General features: G+C 40.3%; 1 protein-coding gene across 2 annotated transcripts in view; it reads right to left on the reverse strand.

Annotated features, from left to right (window-relative positions):
* Nucleotides 1-22,568, reverse strand: part of pappaa (pregnancy-associated plasma protein A, pappalysin 1a) — a 93,247-nt gene that overhangs the window by 36,313 nt on the left and 34,366 nt on the right. For both annotated transcript variants that reach the window (XM_053485794.1, XM_053485793.1), the window contains exons 9-14: nucleotides 17,393-17,521; nucleotides 17,187-17,278; nucleotides 12,877-13,073; nucleotides 1,075-1,182; nucleotides 637-784; nucleotides 241-454 (exon numbers count right to left, since the gene is read on the reverse strand). In XM_053485794.1, coding sequence (XP_053341769.1) covers nucleotides 241-454; nucleotides 637-784; nucleotides 1,075-1,182; nucleotides 12,877-13,073; nucleotides 17,187-17,278; nucleotides 17,393-17,521 — 888 coding nt within the window. The remainder of the gene's footprint in view (nucleotides 1-240; nucleotides 455-636; nucleotides 785-1,074; nucleotides 1,183-12,876; nucleotides 13,074-17,186; nucleotides 17,279-17,392; nucleotides 17,522-22,568) is intronic.

A 22,568-nucleotide genomic window follows, 5' to 3' on the forward strand; every position in this document is an offset into this window, starting at 1 on the left:
CATTCCAAAAGGATTTTTTCTACATTATAGCAAGCATGAGATAATTAGCCCCTCCCCCAAGCAAGCTCAGAATCAGTCCTAAATTTGTAAGACTTTGGGTACCTCAAGTATTAACTCTTTTCATCCGAGAAATTCAATTTACGTCCAGTTGATTGTGTTTAAAGCGCCAAAATACCTGAAGAACTCTGCAGGAACCTTTCAGAGAATTTGCAAGAGACTCAAGGAGACCCTCAAACTCACCTTTGGCCCATAGGGTTATAGATCTCATTGCTCTGGCAGCTGCTAATGGTGATAGGGTCGAAGAACTGGAAGGAACGCAGACCCACACCAGAGATGGCCACCAATGGGCAACGGAACGTCAAGATGATAGCCTTGGTGTGGTAGAAAGACATGCTGAGGTCATGGCTCACCGGGATCACCAGTGGATTGGTGCGGCAGCTCAGGTGCCAGTCCCCTGATGGGAAAGTGTTTAATTACAGATCTAACAGTGTTACCATGTAAATACTCAAATACACAACAAACAAATTATCTCAAGAAGCATCTGTCTGTTAAGGTAAGGCCCAGTAAAAATTTCAGGATTCAGGTAACTTTCAAAAAACTTTTCAGTCAATGTTGCAGATTTTCTTCTTCACACACCTAAGCTGTGGTTCTTGCCCTTGGTGTCCACCAGCTGCACCGAGATGTTGCATTGTTTCTGATGTTGCACCGAGTCGAAAATGGTTGTGCCATCTGCAGCCAAGTGTATGATGACGGCTGTGGCGACCATCGGGTGTGAGAAATAGGCCTGTGAAAGCACACATTGTGATGGTTGATTGTTTCCTATCGCAGCACGTCCTAAATTACTGATCCATGTACAGTACAGTATACTACAGGAAATTGCAAATGAATGTAGCTTTCCAGTATTAACATTTCTGCGACAATTTTTACTGCTAACACTTCAAGCAGCAATTAACAGTCATTCCATAGCCAGGAATTCATTGTGTGAATGGTTTGTTACTGTGGAAAGAATAGGCTAATAATCTGACCAATACAAACACAATGCCTTATGACTGTACTACTTGTTGCTAAACTCACCTCCAGCCAGTAGGAGCGGTACCAGGGAACCTGCTGGGCTTCACGACAAGGAAACCAGGCATACTGGGAAACGCCATGAGACAAGTCGTACACCTTGGACTGGCAGGTCTGCGGAAAACACAGCAGCAGGTTAACGATAATGTTCTATAAATGACAAAATCTGTGAAAAGTGCATCAAGTTCTTCCCGCAAGTGAAATGTGAATTTTCTCAATTGTGTGCAAGTTAGGTATGACACAATAAAGCAACAAATCCAGGCAATTTGCTTTAATGATTCCTTTGGACTCCATTTAGACTCATTTCTCATTGTTACTTAAAATAATAATAATAAAAGCTCAATAAACCAAACCCATCCCGCGAGTGACACGAACACGGTTACCTGGTAATCTTAATAATACGTAGCACCACGTATTACGTGGCACCAAAACTATGAGACGTGATTCCCAAACCCACGTTTTCTTTCATACTTGAACCTTATGCCTTTATTTTCCCCTTTGATCGACATCGACTTTGGAATCACATCAACCAGATTCAGGCTTGTAAGCCATAACTGCTTCCACACTTCTCTTGAACAGTCATATATTTTTTTTTATTTTCCTCCTTCTCCCATGAAAATATTTTGAAGTTGCGTGCTAATGTGCCAGCTAGGAATCCTTGTAGCTTGGAGGGCAGATGAGGCCAGGCACATTCAAACAAAGTAATACAAGACGGTCCTGCTAAGGTCCTAGTGCTGGTTTTTTTTTTGCTGATCGGGGTTCAAAGTGAACAGGTGACATGTGTATGTATGGTTTAGGATTAATGATCAGCTAAACCGGGGTGTGAAATTGCATTGTAAAGAACATGGACTCGGAAATAGGTACAGTAAAGGCACATGTCGAATCGTTGTTGGAGAAATTCTAAACAGAACCCAAAGAATGTAAGCGTTGCGCTTTTTTGCTGCTGTGTCTCAGCAGACCTTTCTTTCTTTTTTAAATTGAGATTGAATTAAATGAAATATGTTAACTCCTTTTTCTTGTATTTCTATGTTGTATAGAAATACATGAAATATATCTTTCATTCCTTTTTTCATCACTTTTCTTTTTTTTTTGGTTGTTTGTCAATTTTTCTGCTGGATAGCAGTTGTGGTTGAGTTCCAGACTTAAGCATGAGCACCTTCACCCCCCCCCCCCCCCAATGTACACATAACAAACAAAGGGCACTTTTCCACTGTTTTGACTTTTCCACTGAACCAATGAAATTGGATATTAGTCATCTGAGCTTAAAACCTATCTGTGTAATCTGAGCACAAACATGCCAGATAAAACCTGGTCTTATCTGCAGTACAGATCTGTTGTGACTGATGTGAAGAGATGCTCCATAAGACCGGAAGGTTGAGACAAGGTGGAAAGCCAGTCCCACCAGTATTGTTTTTTTTTCCCTTTTCAGCGTATCATTCCAAGCCTGCATGCGTACACCCAATCACCTTTGGTGCATAAACCCGTTACATAGCCACCAGCGCCACCAGCACCTCCGCAAATTGCTCTTATATAATTGCTCCGTCTCCTACTGTACAAGCACCTCCAAATGGAGTTGTCATTATTTTGATTTGGTTGTTAAGGAGAGTAAATAAATCCAGACCCCCACCCACCAGGTCTGGGAGGAAGCCTGCCCAGAAGCAGGGAGAGGAAGTCTCCCCATAGACAGCATTCCAGCCCTGTGACATCACTACTAAACCACAACACAGCAGCCAAAGCAAGGTCTAACACAAGCAACACACAGGGGAAAATAAACCAATAAAACAAATGATGTACAATAAATCATCAGAAACCACAAGTTGCAAGAATGCATTGGGTGGTAGTAAAATTGAAAAAAAAAAAAAAATGGGTGGAAGAAACAGCACACTGAATGTTGCGAGCTTGTTAAGGCTTGTTCATTTTGGTGAGAAAGGGCTACCAAGACCTGCCAAGAGCAATCAAATTACATCGTCTGATTAGAACATGGAGGCACGAGATTTCCCATTAATTCCCGTAATCCAGCACGGACACAAATTCATTCTGCAAATGTGCACGAAAAACAAGTGCTGACACCAAAAACTTACTAGTTACTAAAAAGTTGAGGACAGCTCAACAGGCTTTGCCTCGCATCATGAAACCAGATTTTTGATTCCATGTCCTACGGCAGTGTTTTTCTCCGTCTGGTTGGTCAACAAACCCAAGCCTTGGCCGAACATCGCTCGAGTATGGTGTGCATCCACAGAGGACCACATGTATTTCGGCGCGACTGGATGTTTTGAAGTTAATTATAAGCAAATATCCTCCAGCGTTCACTCCTGAAAACAAAGTCCGCCTGGGATGGCTTGACGATTGCTTCCAAAATGCAATTCAGACCAGCTGTTAAGTTTTAGGAAGGAAGGGTTTCTCATACACCCCCCCCCCCAAGCCTTTTTTTTTTTTTTTTTTAAATCACACATACAGTACACACCAGCGCATGCAGGTTCTCCTTGTCTGAGTCTGAAAGGTTTGGAACGCTGACCTCCACTAGCATTTCCCTTAATTGTGTGAGTGTCCGATCCGCTAACTAGATTATGGTTATAAGACGATATAATATTGATGCTGGGATAAATTGTCACAATATGCTTTACTGAAATATTTTAAATGTTCAGGAGGAATCAGGAAGAACGTTAATGCTATATTTTGTATATTAATTGAAGTAGCAAACCTTGTACCAATTTTTTATTTAGATGTAACAATTTAATAATTTGATTAATAAAAAAATAATTAAAACATTGAAACAATTTATATGGATAGTTTGTTATCGTTTTTACTAAAAAATGCCATTTATAATTGTTTTAAAACAAAACTTTTAATAAATACCTTAACTCACGTTAACGATGCACTTATGGTCTATAATTTAAGTGAAATAAACAGCTCATTGATGTACAAGGGGCGATTGGCTTTTACTGAAGACTTCAAGCACAGTCCAGCCATCACACTGACCGTTCTGTAAGTGGTACGCCTGATCCTTAAAAAAAAAAAAAAAAAAACAGCAGATAACTTGCTATCAACTTGTGGAAGAGACACGTCTGTCTGTGGGAACTCACCAACACCACTTGCATGTTACAGGAAGTCGGCTAAGAGTTATTGCCCATGCCCTGTACTGTCTTGACCTCACTCCAAGCCTTTTACACATGTTTGGACCATTAAAGGAGTTCCTGGGAGGCCGGCGTTTCAGACGTGAAGCAGGCAGTCTGATCATGGCTCTGGCGTATTGAGAACACTTTCTACCTTGATGGTGTCCAAGCACTAGTAAAAACACTGGGATAAGCGCAACTGTGTTCTGTTATTCGGCACAATTAAAAGTACCAGTTTGACTTGACCACCCATTGTATTTTTTTCCATATTAATAAAGAAAAAAATTCTCACCTTCTGTTAAGTTAATGTGAAACCGGAGAGAAGGAGTGGGTGGTGGAGTTATTTTTTTTAAATAAGGAGCACATATACAAAATGCATAAAAGGTTGGCAAGTCTGTAAATAAGAAAAAAAAAAATCTCCAATCTCTACCACAAACACCTCCGTCTTAAGAGAATAAAGAAAAGCTACTGGAGATTGCGCATATCCTCAGGAAAAGATTCAGGAAGACAAAATGAGTAAGGAGGTTGAAAAATGCGGCAAATGGATAAGAAATGACTTAATTTTTTAATTTTTTTATTAAGAAGCAGTACATACAGTATCTTCCATAGAAGCACAGCAGTCGTGGAGGTTGAGCTAGGTCAGTCACTGAGAGCGCACAGCTCGAGATCCTCAAGAGGAATCTTGTGCCTGATTTTCTGCTCTAAACTGCTAATTCAGGAACAGCTGCAAGAGCTGGCAGCAAAGCAGGCCATGGATTAAAGCAAAGGAAAAAAAAAAAAAAAAACACTTGCTTTCTGTTTACAACCTAAACAAATCACAAGCAGGTACCAAGGGTATTGGGGTCATCCACCTCAGTTCCACCTCAAGCCCATGTCTGAAACAAATGCCCTGCGTGCGGGACTCCAAGTGCGTGTTTACTTTCCTATTATGATCGATGACATTTCAATTTAGGACATAATAAACGATCTCAGAAGCCTTTTGAAACTCGGCTACCTGCCTAGCGCTCTTATACGAGCTTGCTCACTGTTCTTCAGGGTTCCACTCCTGTTGAGAAGGTTTTTTTTTTTTTGTTCCTTAATTGCAGAAATAGACATCTCCCAGGGAGTACGCATTCTTGGTTTGTCTATACAAGTCCGCTTATTTTCTTCGAATGTGCTGGATAAACTGTGATGTGTTGCTTTTTTTTTTTTTCTCTCGAAACAAACAGGAAAGGTGCTTGCCAGCTAGCTGAACATCTGTGAGACATTTGTGGGGAGACCTGTGTGAGGGTTGCATTACCATTCACGAGACAAGAAACCCTGCTTAGAGCCTTCCATGTGAGGTAATGCCATTTTCAAAACCTCAGAGCCAAACATCCAGACACAAATCTCTTCGCTTTGCTCATATCTCTCGGTTAACCACTGAGGACTCAAAAGACTAGCTGGAAACAACATTATGCTTAACATAACCCAAAATTCTTGCAGGTGCAGCTTTTCTAGTAGGGGTTGCTCTCAGCACTTTTTACCGGCTAGAATTTGGAGACTTATTCAGTGTGTCGAAGCATACTGAGGTCCACCTTAAAGAATGTATACCACATCAATTTCTAACGTGGCCATTTTTTTTATATTTGGCTAATTTTTACAAACATCTGTTATGGTAGCTTTCCAGTTTTCTTATTTTATTCACTTTCAGGAAAGAAAATTAAGTAAAATCTAGTTATATTGATGAAATAATAGTGGCGCAGTGGTAAACCCTATCCTCCAGAAATCGCTAGTTCGATTCCCGGGTGATGCTGTAACCTCTCGCAGCCAGAGGCCTGGAGAGAGCTGATTAACCAAGATCTCTCAAAATATATATGTATATATTTTTAACCTTAACATCCATAATTAATATGGCAAATAACTAAGCTGTTTGAAACATGTAAGTCTACACTTAGTCATGGTTTCTACTAAACATACTATACATAGACATACATAGACAAAAGAGGTTTCTCTCTGCAACCCTTGCAAGCAAATTATACTTGTTCAGTCGTCTTCTAATTGTGCTGCTATGGACTTTTGACAATGCCTGTAGGGTCTGAGATGTAGCTCTTGGGTTTTTCGTATTTCCCTTAGCATCACGTGGTCTGACCTTAGGATGAATGTGCTGGGACATTGATTTCTGCTTTCCACTTATAACGTGGAATGATCTTTCTCCCTGTAGAACATTGAACTTTAAACTGTTGGGAGACGCTTTTATAACCCCTTTCAAATTGACATGCAGCAACAATTGCTTCTCAAAGACCATTGCTTTTATAAAAGTCTGCACACCTGCTGATAATCGATTAATCAGAGGGGTGATGATTAGCAGCACCTGGCTGCAACTTACCCTCTTAAATACTCTGGAAGCAGTAAGGGAGTACTTGCCTGCATGTTTTTTGTTCTTTTTGGCTTCATTTTTCTTAAATAAATAATGGCACGGTGAAAAATGTTATATTTTGTTGTTCGTCCGAGGTTATATTTGCCTAATACAAAGACCTGCTATGAACAGATGATTTTTATTATGTTCTTACACAAAAAAAAAATCTCATACCACATACCATGTTAAAATACAGGGCTCTTATGCAAAGTGTGTAAAGGTTGGTCTGAGTTGGCGAAAAGGAAATGAGACTCATGTCTAAAATGGCCTAACTGTGCCATAACTTGTGGCTTCTCCTCATCTGACAAGCCAAAACCACGGCTGCCTTACATGCCACTGTGGGTGCACAAGCAAAATGTGCGGTCTGCCGATGGCTTCCCAGGAGCGTTCCATATGCGAACCACCTCCACTTAACATAAATGACATTCTCCCTCGGACCTTCCAGAGCTGCTGGCCATGCTCCCCCAAAACCTGAAGTGTTAACAGCCAAGCGTGTAAATGGAGGTTGCCTTTTAGAGCCTGGGCTCTTATGGGAAAACCAGATGCTCCTTTTAATGATAATTGAAACAAGAGAGGCCTTTGTGGTATGGCAAAGTCACCATCGTAATTTTCTCAGTTACTGAGTGTTCCTGCTATGATGTAGATTTTAGCTTTTGGTGTGCATGAGGGAAGTGGGACATGATCTCCAGCTGTAAAAGGAAACCTGCTGTGAGCTATGTTTCTGGAAGAGGGGGCGAATAGGATTGCTGATCATTGCTTAAATTTCTAAACACTGTGCTCAGATAGTTGTGCAAATTTATCCACACAAGGCCAGTGTTTTCTGCAGGTTTTTGTTCCAAGCATGCATTAGCTACGCGTAGTTATAGTTGTGGTTAAAAGTGTGCACTCATCATGAACATGAATTTAAAGGCAATATTGGGCTTTCAATTACTTTTGTAATAATAATAAGAAGAAGAAGAATAGAGTTGAGTGTCCAAAAGCTAAAAGTGAGCCTGCTTTACTCATTTCACAACCAGCTTTAATGCGTACTGTATTTGGGGTCACGTTCCTGTTGGAACACTTACTTACTGTATGTCCAAGTTTAACTGTCTAGCCGATGATTAGAGGATATGCTGAAGATTTCTGAGGTTCTCCTCCTTCATTATTAATACTAGTACTAATACTAGTCACTGGTACTACTGGCAGTGCACCAGTCCCAGAATGTGATGCTACCACCACCATGCTAAACAGAGTTCTTCGAAACAGAACATGCAACACAGAGTTCTTCTAAACAGTGTTCTTTGAACAGCTTGCACTTTATGGAAGCCCTGTGCCTTGGTGGTTCCTGTGATGATTCCTGATCATTTACACCAATTTCACCAGTTTGGGTCCTCATTCAGACCTTGGCAAAGTGGCTACAGTTTTGAACAGACCATCCTCTTTCTCAAGTTTGCACTAGACTGCACCCTGGACTTTCTGTATTTTGCGTTCATCACTGTCAAACAAATCCTTTTTATACTGCATAAATAGAATCTACCACCTCAATCATTATCACTAACATAAAGGCATGGCAAGTTAAAAGTCATTTTAGCACCACTAAATAAAAAAATTGAAGTCGGCATAACTTACAGGGGATGGGGGGTTTGTAACCCCCAATTATCGAAAAACCAGCCTGTTCAACCCCTCCTAAAGATCATATCAAGAGTTCAACTCCCCAATACTGAACTTAAAGTCGTTCCCTTAAGTGGGTTTACATATTGTATGTACTTGACCTTGTAAACATGATTATAACTTTGCGTTGAATTTAAACTGGCTCGAAAAAACTCAATTATTGAGGCTTTCATATTTTAAAGAGGTATGTTGTGCAAGCATCCCATCCCATAATAAAGAGGAATCGAAATTTACTAAAGGGGTATTTTTTTCTTGTTTTGATTATTAGCAACGTCCACAACAAGACATTCTATGTCTCATTACTTGAGGTAAATGTAACTCATGGCATTAAATACCAAGCATTACTAATGTATCTTCGCTTCACTGATCTCCGTGCATGCTGAAGGAAATATTCCCTCATGTTCTGTTGCCAAAATTTATTGTCAGCAATGTCATAATTAGGTTATTTTCCTCCCAGTCGTATGTACTGTACAAAGTGCATCTCAGGTTTTGCCACACTTTGTACCACAAGAGGCAGAGGTCTCAATCTCTGAACACATGTACTTTCTCTTTAAGTGTCCAGACCATGTAAAATACCTCAGTCAGTCTCTATTAGCTCCAGCAAAGCAATCACACAGGCAGCCTTTGAAACACTTCAGCGAACTTCCGCACAAACACGAGACGGTCCAGAGCCACCAGAAACACAGAGGGCTGGCAAAACTGCTATCCCACACACGCTCACACACTCTTGAGAGCATAGCTGAAAACCATTATCGTAAAGTGACTTTGCAATGAAATGAGCTATTACTAATGTGACCTTTCAGCCAGTCAGCCATGCAAAAAAAAAAAAAAAAAAAAAAAAAAGCACTGCACAAGCTCTGTATGCATGCAGTTGCATGTAGAAAGGTGCTTTAAGGGCCTGCCATTATTGAGCTGCATGGCCTCCTGAGAATACTAAGTCTTGCGTCAGTGCCCAGTGTGGTGGAGGGGCTCTGGGGAGATAACCTATTGAAACCCTAGTGCTCTACTATGCCAACACCTGCTTGTTGTTAACCTGAGTGCAGAACGAGATGCTGTCAAAATCCCCTCCAGGCCAACCTCAGCTAAAAGCAGCATCCCTGTGGTACAGCTCTGTGAACAGAATGTTCTGCTCAAGCACTGAAGACATTGCTAAGGAAGGACTACCCGTCCTATTGCAGCTTGGCCATGTTTGAGATGTGGGGCTACCTTAATTAACCTTACACTGCATGCCCTGGTAAGCATAAGAAAAGAGAAAGAGTGTGATAAATCATTTTGATTATTTTGTGTCACTGGTAATTTTAGCACATAATTACATGAGCAGTGTAATGTAAAAATATAATTACCGCCGTCTATTGAAATCGTGCCATGGCAGTGCCCGAAACTTGAAAATGAATTTAAAAAATCCAGTAATTTATAATATATATCATATAGCTTTTAGAGGAGACTTTCAGAAATCAGGGCTTTCCCAATATAATAATAATAATAATAATAATAATAATAATAATAATAATAATAACCAGTAATGTAAAATGCATTTTCCTTGATGTCAGTAATGAAAGCTTATTTAGAATAATTTATTTTTGCAAAAACATCCCCAAAAAAATAAAAACTATTTTGATTGATACTGCTACAAATTAACATCACCTGCTGTCATTTAAACCTCAATCATCAGTTTCTGGATTCTGGATCCTGGTTGGAATTTGAACAGATGTACTGAATATTAAAGGGATGTGGACTTTGATGTTTTATTTGTAAATCAATGGCCCTGCTTGTGCAAAAGAAATCCACGCTATTACTTTGAATTCAGGATAGATCCATTTCCAGAAATTCCCAATTTGAGCGTCAGGGTCACAATGGATCCTGGGAACACTAGGCGGTTACACGTCCTGTATAAAATGGAAGACTATCATGGCACAATGCAGACATTGATTCACAGCTATTGGGCAATTTAGAATAGTCCTTTAACTGGCATGTTTTCTGGGGGGTAGGAGGAAATCAGAGAATCCAAAGGAAACTCACAGACCATGGGGAAAACTATGTGAAATTCCACACATATAGAAATCCAGATTTAGGTTTCAAAATGGGGATGTCTATACTGTCAGCAAGTCATGCTATACCCTGTGTCATGTAGCACATCACAGGTCTGGAATCCAGGCTTTGATTCTAAGGTTGGGTTACATGCGTAGTTCTTCATGTATCAATATGGGTTTCTTCTGAGTTGGGATAAGGGTGCTTCCACCTTCCAAAATGTCCCACAAGGTGACCTTGTTATTCTTAATACACTTGGATGCAACGGAAATCTGTTCATAGTATATTCTTCCATCACCGCCCTGAGCCGGATAATACAGTGTAGAACACATTTTCTTTCTATTACATTCACAGAATACAAGACATTCCTGTAAGAGCTTTGCTTTCTGAAACAATTGAAGAAAAACTTGAATGACTGGAAAAAAAACTGGGCCCAATTTTATCACAATTCTGTAAAACTGCTAAAAATCGAGCATGAAAAAAACAGGGGCAAATACATTAACCAGTGGTTAAGATATCGGCTTTGGCGCTGGACAATGCTGGATTTGGCCAAAGCTCCAGCGGTCCTGCTGTTCTGCATGATGGCTGTCTGTATATTTTTATACCCAAGTACACGACTCGCTCACCGCGTGGCCTGGGAATTGAACCAGCCAAGCAGGCTTCTCCAGCTCACAAGCAGCGGCCATGCAGATTTTTCTGGAGGCGTTTTGCACGAACATGCTGCCGCGTGCTGTTTTCTTGACCACGCTCCAGCCCAGATGCACTCCACTGAATGCTGACATACTACAAAATCAAAATTGGGATAAGTTGAGGATCAATTTTACTTTAAGGCGCAGGTCAAAACTCAGAGTGTGCAAAAGTCTGTAAAGTGCTGGTGGGTTGCTGTAGATGTGCCAGGCCCAGAACACTGCTGCCCGGCCCACACAGATAGAAAATACAGAGCAGCAAAGACATCCTGTTCTTTCTACGTATGAGATACGCACATAGTCTGATGGTGGGGGTTTTAACTAGTGGGTGGGTGGGTGGGTGGGAGTTCTCACATATGGCTCTCAGAATGATGAAAATCTGCTCGTTTGACCTAAAAGCCTGTGTGTTCTTCATGGTGGATAGCAGTTGTGGCTGCAGGCCTGTTGGCATCTCCGACAGAGACACAGTCCCTTCCCGCCTCACTCCATCTTCCACGGGTTCCTTTCAAGCATCCGGACTGATCCCTATCAAAGAACTTCATTTCCCATGGGGGGAGCTGGCCCAGCACAACCTTTGAAGCAGCAGAGCCTGCACAGAACCTTCTGATTGTAAGGACACAACAAATGAAGAAAGACCACAATATCAACAAAACAATGACAAGTATGCATCTCAGTGTAAAGAAGATGGTGCAGGCACCTTGATCATCAACAGGCCCGGATAAAGAAAGCCAGGGATCTGTTTCTTGTTTACACCTACGTCAAAAGAGATAGACCTCAAGCACTCTCTGTGTGATGGCCAAACGATGGACAGAACGATGATACTATATATATATATATATATACCCTTCCAACACTAGAGCATGGCTAGATCATGTACATTGGACTCAAAGGTAGATATGGAACGTTGAAGAGCTCAGCCAAGGTATCCGTTTCTCATCAACCACAAGCGTCTGGGTTTGGTTTGGTTTAACCAAGGAGGTTTTCATTGTAAAAAATTAATGTGATTAGGCCTAAAGGACGCAAGAAAACAGAGAAATCCCAAGACTACCATGACCTGACAAACACGCTCGGTTTCAAGGAAGAGAATTTGAGGTAGAATTATCTGCTCTGAATATTCGCTGTACCATAAACCACAAAGGACAGAAGACCGTGCATAAAACAGCTGGTGAAAATGAGACAGCAGAAGCATAAGCGAGATTTTTCAGAAGCCCTTTCAATGCCAGATTCTCTCAATTCATCCGTCGAAAGCTTACAGAGCTGACGTCTTTCACATGCTCTGTATCATTTACCAAATAGGCTCATCCTGCTTCTTTCTGCATGACTTTGATCGTCTTCAGCTAAAGTGGCCCAGTCCGACCTCGGCAATAACGAGGCCAGGTCATTGTGCAAGAGGGCCGTTTGACACAGAGGTCATGTGTAATTTTAAAAGTCTGGATTAGGGTCTTCTGGTCTCTGGAGATGTTATCTTCAGTCTTACAAGCAGGAAGGAGAATGTATCTTCATGCCAAGTACACGTTGTGCGTAAAAAAAAAATGTCTGTTACAACAATGCCAACGTCTGTTTGCAAACAGTAACAATGGAATGTGTATGCTACATCACATTTAACAGCAAAAAATGTCTTCTTTAAAACTTTCTTATAGCTTTGGAGTTTAAAAAAGCGATTACAAAATCAAATACAGTCAGAACAAGACGGGGCACAACATATTGTAAATATCTGTTTATGTACACTTTGCATTTTTAGAGACTGATAGTACATAATCTTATTCTGTACTGGTCGCTGTGTAAAACAGCCCTATTTATTTTACCCTTTATTGGAAAAAATAAATATATATTACAATTTAAATAAAAAAGTTATAAGACTTAAATAATTTTGTGTGCCCCTCAAGCTTTTGGAAATCTGTCCAGAACTGAAGAACATCAGTATGAAATGTATCTATGATAAAACAGGATCTACCTTGGTGATCGCAGGGTATCCAGCTGCCACCTCGGCCGGGCAGTAGAGTTTTTCCTTATGGGACGTCTCCACAGTAGTGGCCCACTGATCCAGAAAACCACTTGGGGTATACAGGCCGCAGTCCCTTACACTTGTCTCCCTTTCAAAGTCCTCACAAACACCATCGCCGTCGTAGTAGTAGCATATGCTAGGTTCATCTTTAAGAGAGACAGAGAAAGAGAGAGAGAGAGAATGGCAATCATTGTCTCCAAATGACACATAAGAGACAGATTGGTGTAAAGATGGACCTATATAATATTTGATGTTTTTAGTGTATATATTGTAAATTAAAAAAGTGTGGCCAGTAAACAAACTCAAAAAAGGTGGCGTTTCTTTCCTGTAAGAAGACATTTCATTTAGAGTAAAGGAAGGAGTCTCCAGTGTCAGTGCTTTTCAATAAACAGTAGGTATTTCAACATGAAAGATTTTCACGACAAAAGAGTTCACATTTTGCATCACATGCGAAGGCTGCTGTTAGGTTATCTGGTCACTAATTAAATAAAGCCATGGCAAAAATAAATAAATTATAATAATACAGAAATGCTATAAGAAACCAATATTTAGCGCACATCGACGTTAACATTAACGTTGTGAATAGGATTTAAAATCTCATCCAAAGGCTAGCCATCTGCTAATCTTGCACAGCCAAATACTGTAGACTTCACTTGCTGATGACGAACAATGTCTGGACATTTAAAAAGTGAGGTAAAACCCCCTCAGACTTGAAAGACATTGACTTTGCGACTGCTAACTACGTTTTCTTTCCCCACAACTCTAGCAGAAGGAAAGTCCGTAACATCACTCTGAACCCGGCGACACGAGGGGAAAAAAGCGGAAAGAACGTTTCTTTGCCAAAGATTATCAGTAGGTGCTTTTACCGAAAAACAAAGCTTTTCTGGTGTCATCTCTTTCGTTTTTTTCTTCTTTCCTGTCCTCTCTCCAGAAAAATTGAAGGAAGGGGTGAGCAAACATACATGTCCTTGCTGACAGTTCAGAGCGGACGGGTTTTAGGAGACAAAAAAACACCAAAAGAAAAAAAATTATTAATTTTGCAAAGGAAGAAGCCTCCTGCTGCGGCAGCCAAGGTAGGGTAAAAGGAAAGGATTCGCAAGAGTAATGGGATATGATGAATTTGTCAGATTAGGGGTCTACCATTTTTAGTTTTTAAAGTGGGGGATGTACAGACAGACAGAGTGAGAGAATGAGTTTAGCCTGAGAGAGAGAAAGGGAAGGAAATGAAAAACGTCTTTTCCAGACACCGGAGTCTCCTTCATCCTCAGTCCTTTTTCATTTCTTGTACTACTGTTTCTTATTCCTCTGTTTCGGCCCTAGCTTCTCCACCACTCACATCCATATTTTCTCCATCCTCTCGCTCTCAATCAATCTTTCTCCATTGCGTCCTCCCTCTACTGCATCCTTCTCATATCGCACTCCCTCCTTCTTCATCCCACTCTTTCCACCCCTCTCTACCCCATGCCCCCCCCCACCCCCACCCCACCCCACTTCCCAGAGTCAGGGGTTCCAGTAAGGGGGACAGAGATGTGCTGTGCCAAGTTGGCCTCTACGCAAATTCCAATGCTCCCCTCAGCCTAGCTTTGCCGATGTTGAAACGTGGGGCTGCCGAAGGGGGCACACACACACACACACACACACACACTGCTTACTGCAGTTAAGAAAAACACTTATACACACACATGGTGTCAGAAGTTCTTTGATAGCTAGATAATTTCACCTTCTTCATTTAGCTTTGGTGCAAATCTGAGGCAGATTTACCTGTTAGCTAGCTTGCTAACAAACATGGCTACTACTTCTAATTTTACAATATATACACAGCTACAGGGCCTTAGTACAAAATGCAGTGTTGTAGAATTTGTTTGGTACTTTTGCTTGCTATAGCTGAGGTAATGCTTTTGTAAGCTAAGCTAGCTAAGGTGCTACTAAGCTAACATGCTAGTTTAGGCAATTCTGAAAAACTGTTATATTGTGTTTTATGTGTTTTACAGTTATGTAATGATCAAGTCCTGTTTCTACACATTATATTACATCTAATTATAGTTTTATTTAGTTTTTTATTTGAATATTACTATTGTATCATCTGCTTTTTTTATCCTCTCCTAGTGTATAGCTGTGCAGACACTACAACTGCACACAGCGACTGTCATTTTATAAGCTATATAAGCTAGTTCTGAAAAAGCTTTATATTTTGTATTTAAACCACTAAACTACTATAGTATTTATGTTAAACTACAGGTTGGTAATGTCTGTATGTTTGATATTAACAAAAAATATATATAAATCTAAGTTCAAACTAGCTTGTTTTTTGCTAATGATGGAAAATTTGTTTTTACCCACTTTTTAACATTATATATATACATATACATACATGTGCAAGTCCAGAAGCCATCCAAAACTTGAAGCGAGTTTACATTTTGTTGTTGTTGATTTTTTTGCATTGTGTGCAAGATTTAGTGAAGACATAACATGTGTTCCAAACATGTTAGCAGAGACGGTAGCGAGAAGAAAATGGAGCCACTTTTAGTTTTGTTTTAAAAGCAGCCGGTACCAAGAGGTGAGTGAAGTTTAATGTTTATTTCTTTCATATTTTACTTCATTTCCATGTCTTTCCTACATTTTTTTATTGTTTTTATATGCGAAAAAAAAGTGTTGGAAATTGGTAATATTTTGGGTGGCTGGAATGAATTATGTGCATTTACATTATTTTCTATGGAAAAATGCATTTCGCAATACAAAACTTTGCTATAAGAACTCGCTTCCAAAATGGATTTTATCATTAAATTACAGGCCAGTAACATCTGTATGTCTGATGTAACAAAAACAATTGCGGTTACATTATTGAGGTAATTGGTTTTACCTTTTTATTTATTTATTTATTTATTTATTTTAAGTAAAGGACAGCTAGCAGTGGCACTGTTTTCCATGGTCACCTCAAACCTCCGCGCATAAATTTACCTTATACCAAATCTAATCGGGATACGTGGCATAGATGATAATGTTAGCTTGACATACCTGATGATGGATTTGTAATAATAATGATAGCTATGTTGCTAAACTAATTAAAACAAAGTTCTAGGCTAAACACTTTGATGCTGAAAATAAGCACTAGCATTGTTGTGATTCGAGCAACCGTTTAAATAGGTCATTAATTTTTACTTAAAATACTGCAACTAGTCCAGTCCAGTCAGGCAGGAAGACGCAAACAGACAGACAGATGGGTGGATGATCTATCCAGTTTCCATGTGAAATCTACAAACAATTCAAGCCGCCACACAGATGTGAGTTCTTCCACTGAAAGTATGCAGACAGAGGAAAATAACAGGTACCGTGATGGCTGTATGAGAACAGATCAAGAGAACTGCACAAGATCTAAATAATGGTGACATCTGGCTGGTGACAGAAGGTCAGGACCGCTTTAGATATTTGCCAGTGTTTCCAGCATACACACTTGTTGAAACCAGAATCCCTAAGGCAAACACCTTAAAATCTGCTAATGCCTATGATCACGTGTAACGTGACTCTTAGCATGTTTCATTCTGGTGAAACATGTTAATTTCATGTTCACAAGCACGCTGCACATGACTTCCATATGTGCGGGGCTGCAGACTCGATGTGACACAAGTTTCCTCGGGCCAAAACCAAAGAGGAGAGGAAAAGCCTTCTTTATGCATAAAGCAAAGAAGCAGACAAGGTGCCAAAGCATCCGTTCTGAATTTTGTTGGCCTGCTCTTTTGAATAAAATGTCTTCCAGACGTGATGGGGACGTCACATTGTTTGAGAATTCTTGGAAGAAAGTAACAAAAGTCCATATAGGGATATGGACAAGTCTAAGGACATATTTGTAAAAGAATAATTAATATTTATTAATATAAACACGTTATACATGGTTAGAATCAGGTGTGATACTAGGTTCACACTAGCAAGTGACAAATCACTTGTATTTTGACTTTTCTCGCTGTATTCACTGATTAGATGTAACATTATTCAATTACAAGTAAAATTAATTAAATAATTATCTTGTTACAGAGGCACCTTTCAAGGAGTGGAATATATTAAGCAGCGAGTCAACAGTCTTTCTCATAGTTGATGCGTTAAAAGCAGGAAAAATGGGCAAGCCTATGGGCCTAAGCTCAGAGTAGAGTATCTCCAAACCAGCAGGTCTATGCAGTTTTAGTAAAGTAACAGCTTATTTAAACCCTTATAATCTTGAACTTAGGGTGGACTATTGGAACTTAAAAAAAGGTCTGTGCACTCACCCACACAGTTGAAGAACAGCTCTTTCTTACACTGACTTGAGCAGCCATCCCCGTTCATGATGTTCTTATCATCACACTGCTCTCCCTGGGTCCTGGGGGCCAAACAAGAACAGGAATCGATACAAAACCAGCATGCATGTGATCATCATTATGTTCTGGATTTATTCCTGCCTGATGACGATGATGAAACACTCGCATAAACATACCTTTGGATGATCCCATCTCCGCAGTATGAAGCTCCAAGATGGTGGACAAGAGGCGGAGACGGTTCGCTATGTCCCCATCTGGAGATTGTCTGAACCTGGTAGGTGTACATTACACCATGCATCATGTCCCTAAAATCCAAAATATAAAAAATAATATTAATAATAAATAAAAAAAATTATAACTACTGAATTCTAATTAAAAGAGTAAAGAATGGTCACTTCAGAGAAACCTGAACGCATTGGTAACATGATCAAAATGATGTAACATTAGGGCTAGGATATAATAGCAAATGTTTATTCAGACTCTACTACTACTAAAGTTTCTCATGCCTCTTGTGCACTTAATGAAGATTTTTCAACACAAATTTGACTTCTTGGCTATGTTTCTGGTTGGCTCAAGTGCCTTCTTAACCTCCTTAAAAATTCATGACCCCAAAATCCCATTACGGGCCCGAAGTAAACGAGCCTGCAATTCTCTAATCCTGGGTCAGCTTTGTTGTAAACCATCATAATTTGATTCCACTTTCGCAAGCCATCACTCGTGGGTTCCAACCAGGCATTACAATTAGCGTGCATATGGATTTCGACTTCTGGCCTCTCAGAGCTCATCTGCATTCAGTTATGCTTGCTGATACGAAATGCAAGCTGTGAAGGGAGTGAATGGAATCGATCCAAGACCTGCACTTAAAACAGATCTCAGGCTCTGTAGACTTAAATGACTGAAGACCAAAATGAGGCAATGACATCCTCCTTTGGACTCGGTCACCTTCTTCTTCAGTGCCTGTGCTCAGCTGATGTCCAAGGGAATTGAAGGTCATCCGGCCAACAAGTTTATTGCTGCGCTACTTTGGGAAGATGTTATCAGTAGCTTGAACTACCTACACAGATTTTTTTTAAACCACAACCAGGTATATGAATAATTTTCGGACTTTGTGCGGCCTTTGGTTTTGCATACTGTATCATATTGGTTGTCAAGAGAGAAAAAACCTCCTCTGATTTATATATTAATACAAAGTGCAAGCGATTCTGTAAAAAAGAACACTTTTTAATCACAAAAAGAACTATTTGAATGAATAATGTGAACAATAAAGCACTTTATTAACTAATAAAGTAACTGACAGTCCCTATTGCCTACTTGAACAAGTCGTTTAGGGAAAAAGATTTTATCTGCCAAAGGCTAAGAACTAGCACATTGATTAAACTCGCTATGCCAGGGGTTGTCAACTTGCAGGCCGCTCTGGATGCAGACCGAGCAAAGCTTTTCAGTGGATCACACCAAGTGCTAAATAAACCCTGTAGCATGGTCAATCAATGGATGAATTTAATTATTAACTGGCCATAGTTTAATTATATTAATTGTTTTAATTTAGGTAGCTCAATGATATTCACAGGCTCCATTCCATTCTTGCATTTTCCATACTGTTTACCCTGTGTAGGATTGCAGGGGGCTGAAGCCTAAGCTAGGGAACTTAGGGCACACAAAGGGCAGGGGACACCCTGAAATGGTTGGCAACCCATCGTAGGGCACAAAAACACACTCACACACCTAATCATACACTATGGGCAATCTGGAAACACTAATCAGGCTACAATGCATGTTTCAGACTGTGGAAGGAATCTGGAAAACGGAAACTTTGCACACACAGACCGGAGGCCACTAAAACACTCACATTTTAGACGTCCATAAATTGTATTTTATTTATCCTTTTTGATCTGAAGGGTTATGAAAAAAACAAGGCATTTAGGAGAATTTGATCGAAAAAAATTTAAATCAGATGTCTTCTCTGTTCAGACAGCATGGGGTTGTTTAAAAAGAGGTAATGATGAAGTGCCATAAAATTGAAATTTCTCTTATGTCTATCCATAAACTAAAATCCTGAGCAAGATTAAACCACACTCCATTCCAAGGAACTGATGGTTCCTACAGTATGTTTAACTATAAAGTTAATGAATCAGGGTTTATTTCCATGTTTAAGATTGTGTCGATAGTTTCTGAGAAGCCTCAGTAGCCTTGGGATTGGACCTTTGAACCATCTGGAATATTACAGAACCTTTTTTCTATTGCATTTAGGCATTTGGCAGATGCTCTTATCCAGAGCGACTTACATTTTTATCTCATAACACATCTGAGCAGTTGAGGGTTAAGGGCCGCGCTCAAGGGCCCAACAATGGCAACTTGGTGGTTGTGGGGTTTGAACCTGGGATCTTCCGAACCGTAGGCCAATGTCTTAACCACCAAGCTACCCCTGGCCCCATTTCTACTACTAGTGCTACTGTCCTGGAAACATGTGACATTAGGGGATGAGGGTTCAGAGTCTTACTCACTACAACACTAGACTATAACTTTGCACTCTTGAAACAGGGTTTAATCTAGCCACCTAAAACGTTCTTGAGTTTGTACCTCTTAGAAACACTGAAAGGAAGGCAGTCACAAGAAAGCTAGAATCACTGAACATTTAAAGAACCACTGAGGAACCCTTTTGTGGTAGCCATGAAAGCAGACCTTACAACCAGTTATCTAGTTAGCTATCCATAAACTAATTACTATGGGTTAGTTCTCCCTGTTGTTGGTAAGTTTCTTCAGGGTACTCCGGTTTCCTCCCACAGTCCAAAGACATGCAAAGTAGGCTAATTAGCGTTTCCAAATTCCCTATAGTGTGTAAGTGAATGTGTGTGCCCTGTGATAGATTGGCGCACCTGGGGTAGTCTGCAGGCTTCCCGTGCCCCTGTGGAGGATGAGCAGTATATAAAATGAGTATGAGAGAGAGAGAAAGTGTGAGTAAGTAGTTGTCACCTTGTAGTCATGTTAGTTAAAGAATTTTATAGACCTGAACTGTGGTTGTGGCAGTGGTGCAGGTTCTTCGGCTGTGAGTTATGGGAGTTCAAGCCCTACCACTGCCGGGTTGCCACTTTTGAGACCCTTAACCCTATGCTCATACAAAAGCACTCTACAGTTTCCAAATATAGGTCCAGTTAACCTCAAGTGAACTCTGATGTGTGAAAATGTTAAATCAACTGTGAGATTTAATAGAAATTAATTTAACAAATTGTAATTTTGAAATCACATCTGTATCTTCTTAACTATACATTACAACTTAGCGGATACAGTATGCCTGAAATCAAATGTACAGATCCGAGCCACATGGACTGAACTGAGCAACACAGCTTAGAAGGGTTCCCTTTGCTTCTTGCAGCTGTGCTACACCGAATCTGATACCGCGCTGGGAACTGAACAAAGTGGGCAAACGCTTTTGATGTTGGTGCGAGTAAGCACGTCTCTTTCTGTGTTCCACTGCATTCATTCAGACACAAACAAATAGCTGGTGTGCAGTCACGGCCCGGGTTTCCACAAAACAGTAACTCAATACACACCACGTGGGCCAAAAAACAAGACACGCACCGGGAAAGAAAACATCCAGGCCACATTGCTGAACATCAGTTGTTTGCGTGTGTTTCAATAGTCTGAAAGACTGGACTTGCAAACAAGTGAAAGGAAAGCTACAGGTAAACAATCCTAAGGGCCAGAAAAAGAGAGAGAGAAAGAGTGTGTGTGTGGATGTGGCAAAAAGAAATATTGACAGAGGCACATGCTGGGATTGAATAGCGGGTCATATACAGACCATCAAGTAGTATTAATTTCTGAACAGATCCTGTCCCCACACATACACGCACATACACATGCACAAACAAATGCGTGCATGCCAACCACCCACAATGTTACACACAGACAGAAGGCTTCTCCAACATCAACTCTGTAGTCCTGCAATCCCTACATCAATAAAACAACACATTCAGATGGGCGAACACACACACACACACACACACACACACACATACACACCCATTAGCTTGTAATAAAAGAATGAATGAGAAAAGGGAAAGGAAAAAAAACATACAAAGACCTTATTATTTGCATTTGCGTCGGACGGGTTCCCCAGAGGCAACACAAGCCCTTCTCTCTGCTGATTAACAAGAACGATGTAGCCAAATTAGCGGAGCACTCGGGCACGGCGGCTGATGTAGCAAACAAGGGCGGTTCAGACGAGGCCAAGATTTTCACGCTGTCGTCAGCACAGTTATAAGGTGCCTGCTCTAATGGGCAGGGAAGCAGTAACTTTTAATAAGAGGCTAAACAAATCATTCGAATTAGCACTTAAGATGAATGGCAAGGGCTGGAGTTTTATGCAGCTGTTTGCGTTTGTGCCCGAGCCAAATGTGAGGCCGAGGCCAGAAAATCACTAAAGCACAAACCAGTGCAAGGACTGTACCTCAACATCAAACAAGAATGCACAAAAATGGAGAATTCACAAGACATTCAGTATTTATATGTACAATATTTGTGTAAGGTAGGAAGCTACTTGTTCCAATGTGTCAATGGATTTATAATTGGATACGTTTGATGTCCCTTATTTTTTCCTTGCTTTCCCGAATGCACACAATGTTTCTCCGGCATAATCACATCTTAAGTTGACTTTGGGTAACCACAAATACAAACTTTATGAGAAAGTTATTTTGTAATATTTCTGTAAGGAATTAACTTTTTTATTGCATGTCAGAATAATTTTGATAATTATTACTGACTTCTTATTAATTTGAATAGGGGTGAGGTGAGAGTCTGTAATAGTCCCCCCGGAATTAGGAGAAACCATGCTCCAAAATGAGCATGAGCAGACATATCACTACCCTAGCCAAGCCTGGGTTTTGCCGCCGTGCTTGATGTGAATACACATGGACATGGCTTTGCTGCAGTGTGTCTCGGGTTCCTCATGCAAAACGAACAGATGATCAAAAGCAAAAACATGTGTGCGCAAATGCCATTATAGCACGTCCTTTACTGGGCCTTACGGACAAAGGCCGAAAATCAGACTGGAATAAGTGCTTTTCTAGAAACAGGTGCACTATAGGGAAATTAAATGATTGGATCTAGAACCATACAGTGTTATTTCATTTGTCTTTCTAGGAAACTCATTAAGATCCTCTGAAAAACCCTATAACAAAGGATTTTCTAGTGAAAATCCTGAGCAAGATTAAACCACACTCCATTCCAAGGAACTGATGGTTCCTACAGTATGTTTAACTATAAAGTTAATGAATCAGGGTTTATTTCCATGTTTAAGATTGTGTCGATAGTTTCTGAGAAGCCTCAGTAGCCTTGGGATTGGACCTTTGAACCATC

The sequence above is a fragment of the Clarias gariepinus genome, chromosome 24, assembly GCF_024256425.1.
Source record: "Clarias gariepinus isolate MV-2021 ecotype Netherlands chromosome 24, CGAR_prim_01v2, whole genome shotgun sequence".
Lineage (NCBI taxonomy): Eukaryota > Metazoa > Chordata > Actinopteri > Siluriformes > Clariidae > Clarias > Clarias gariepinus.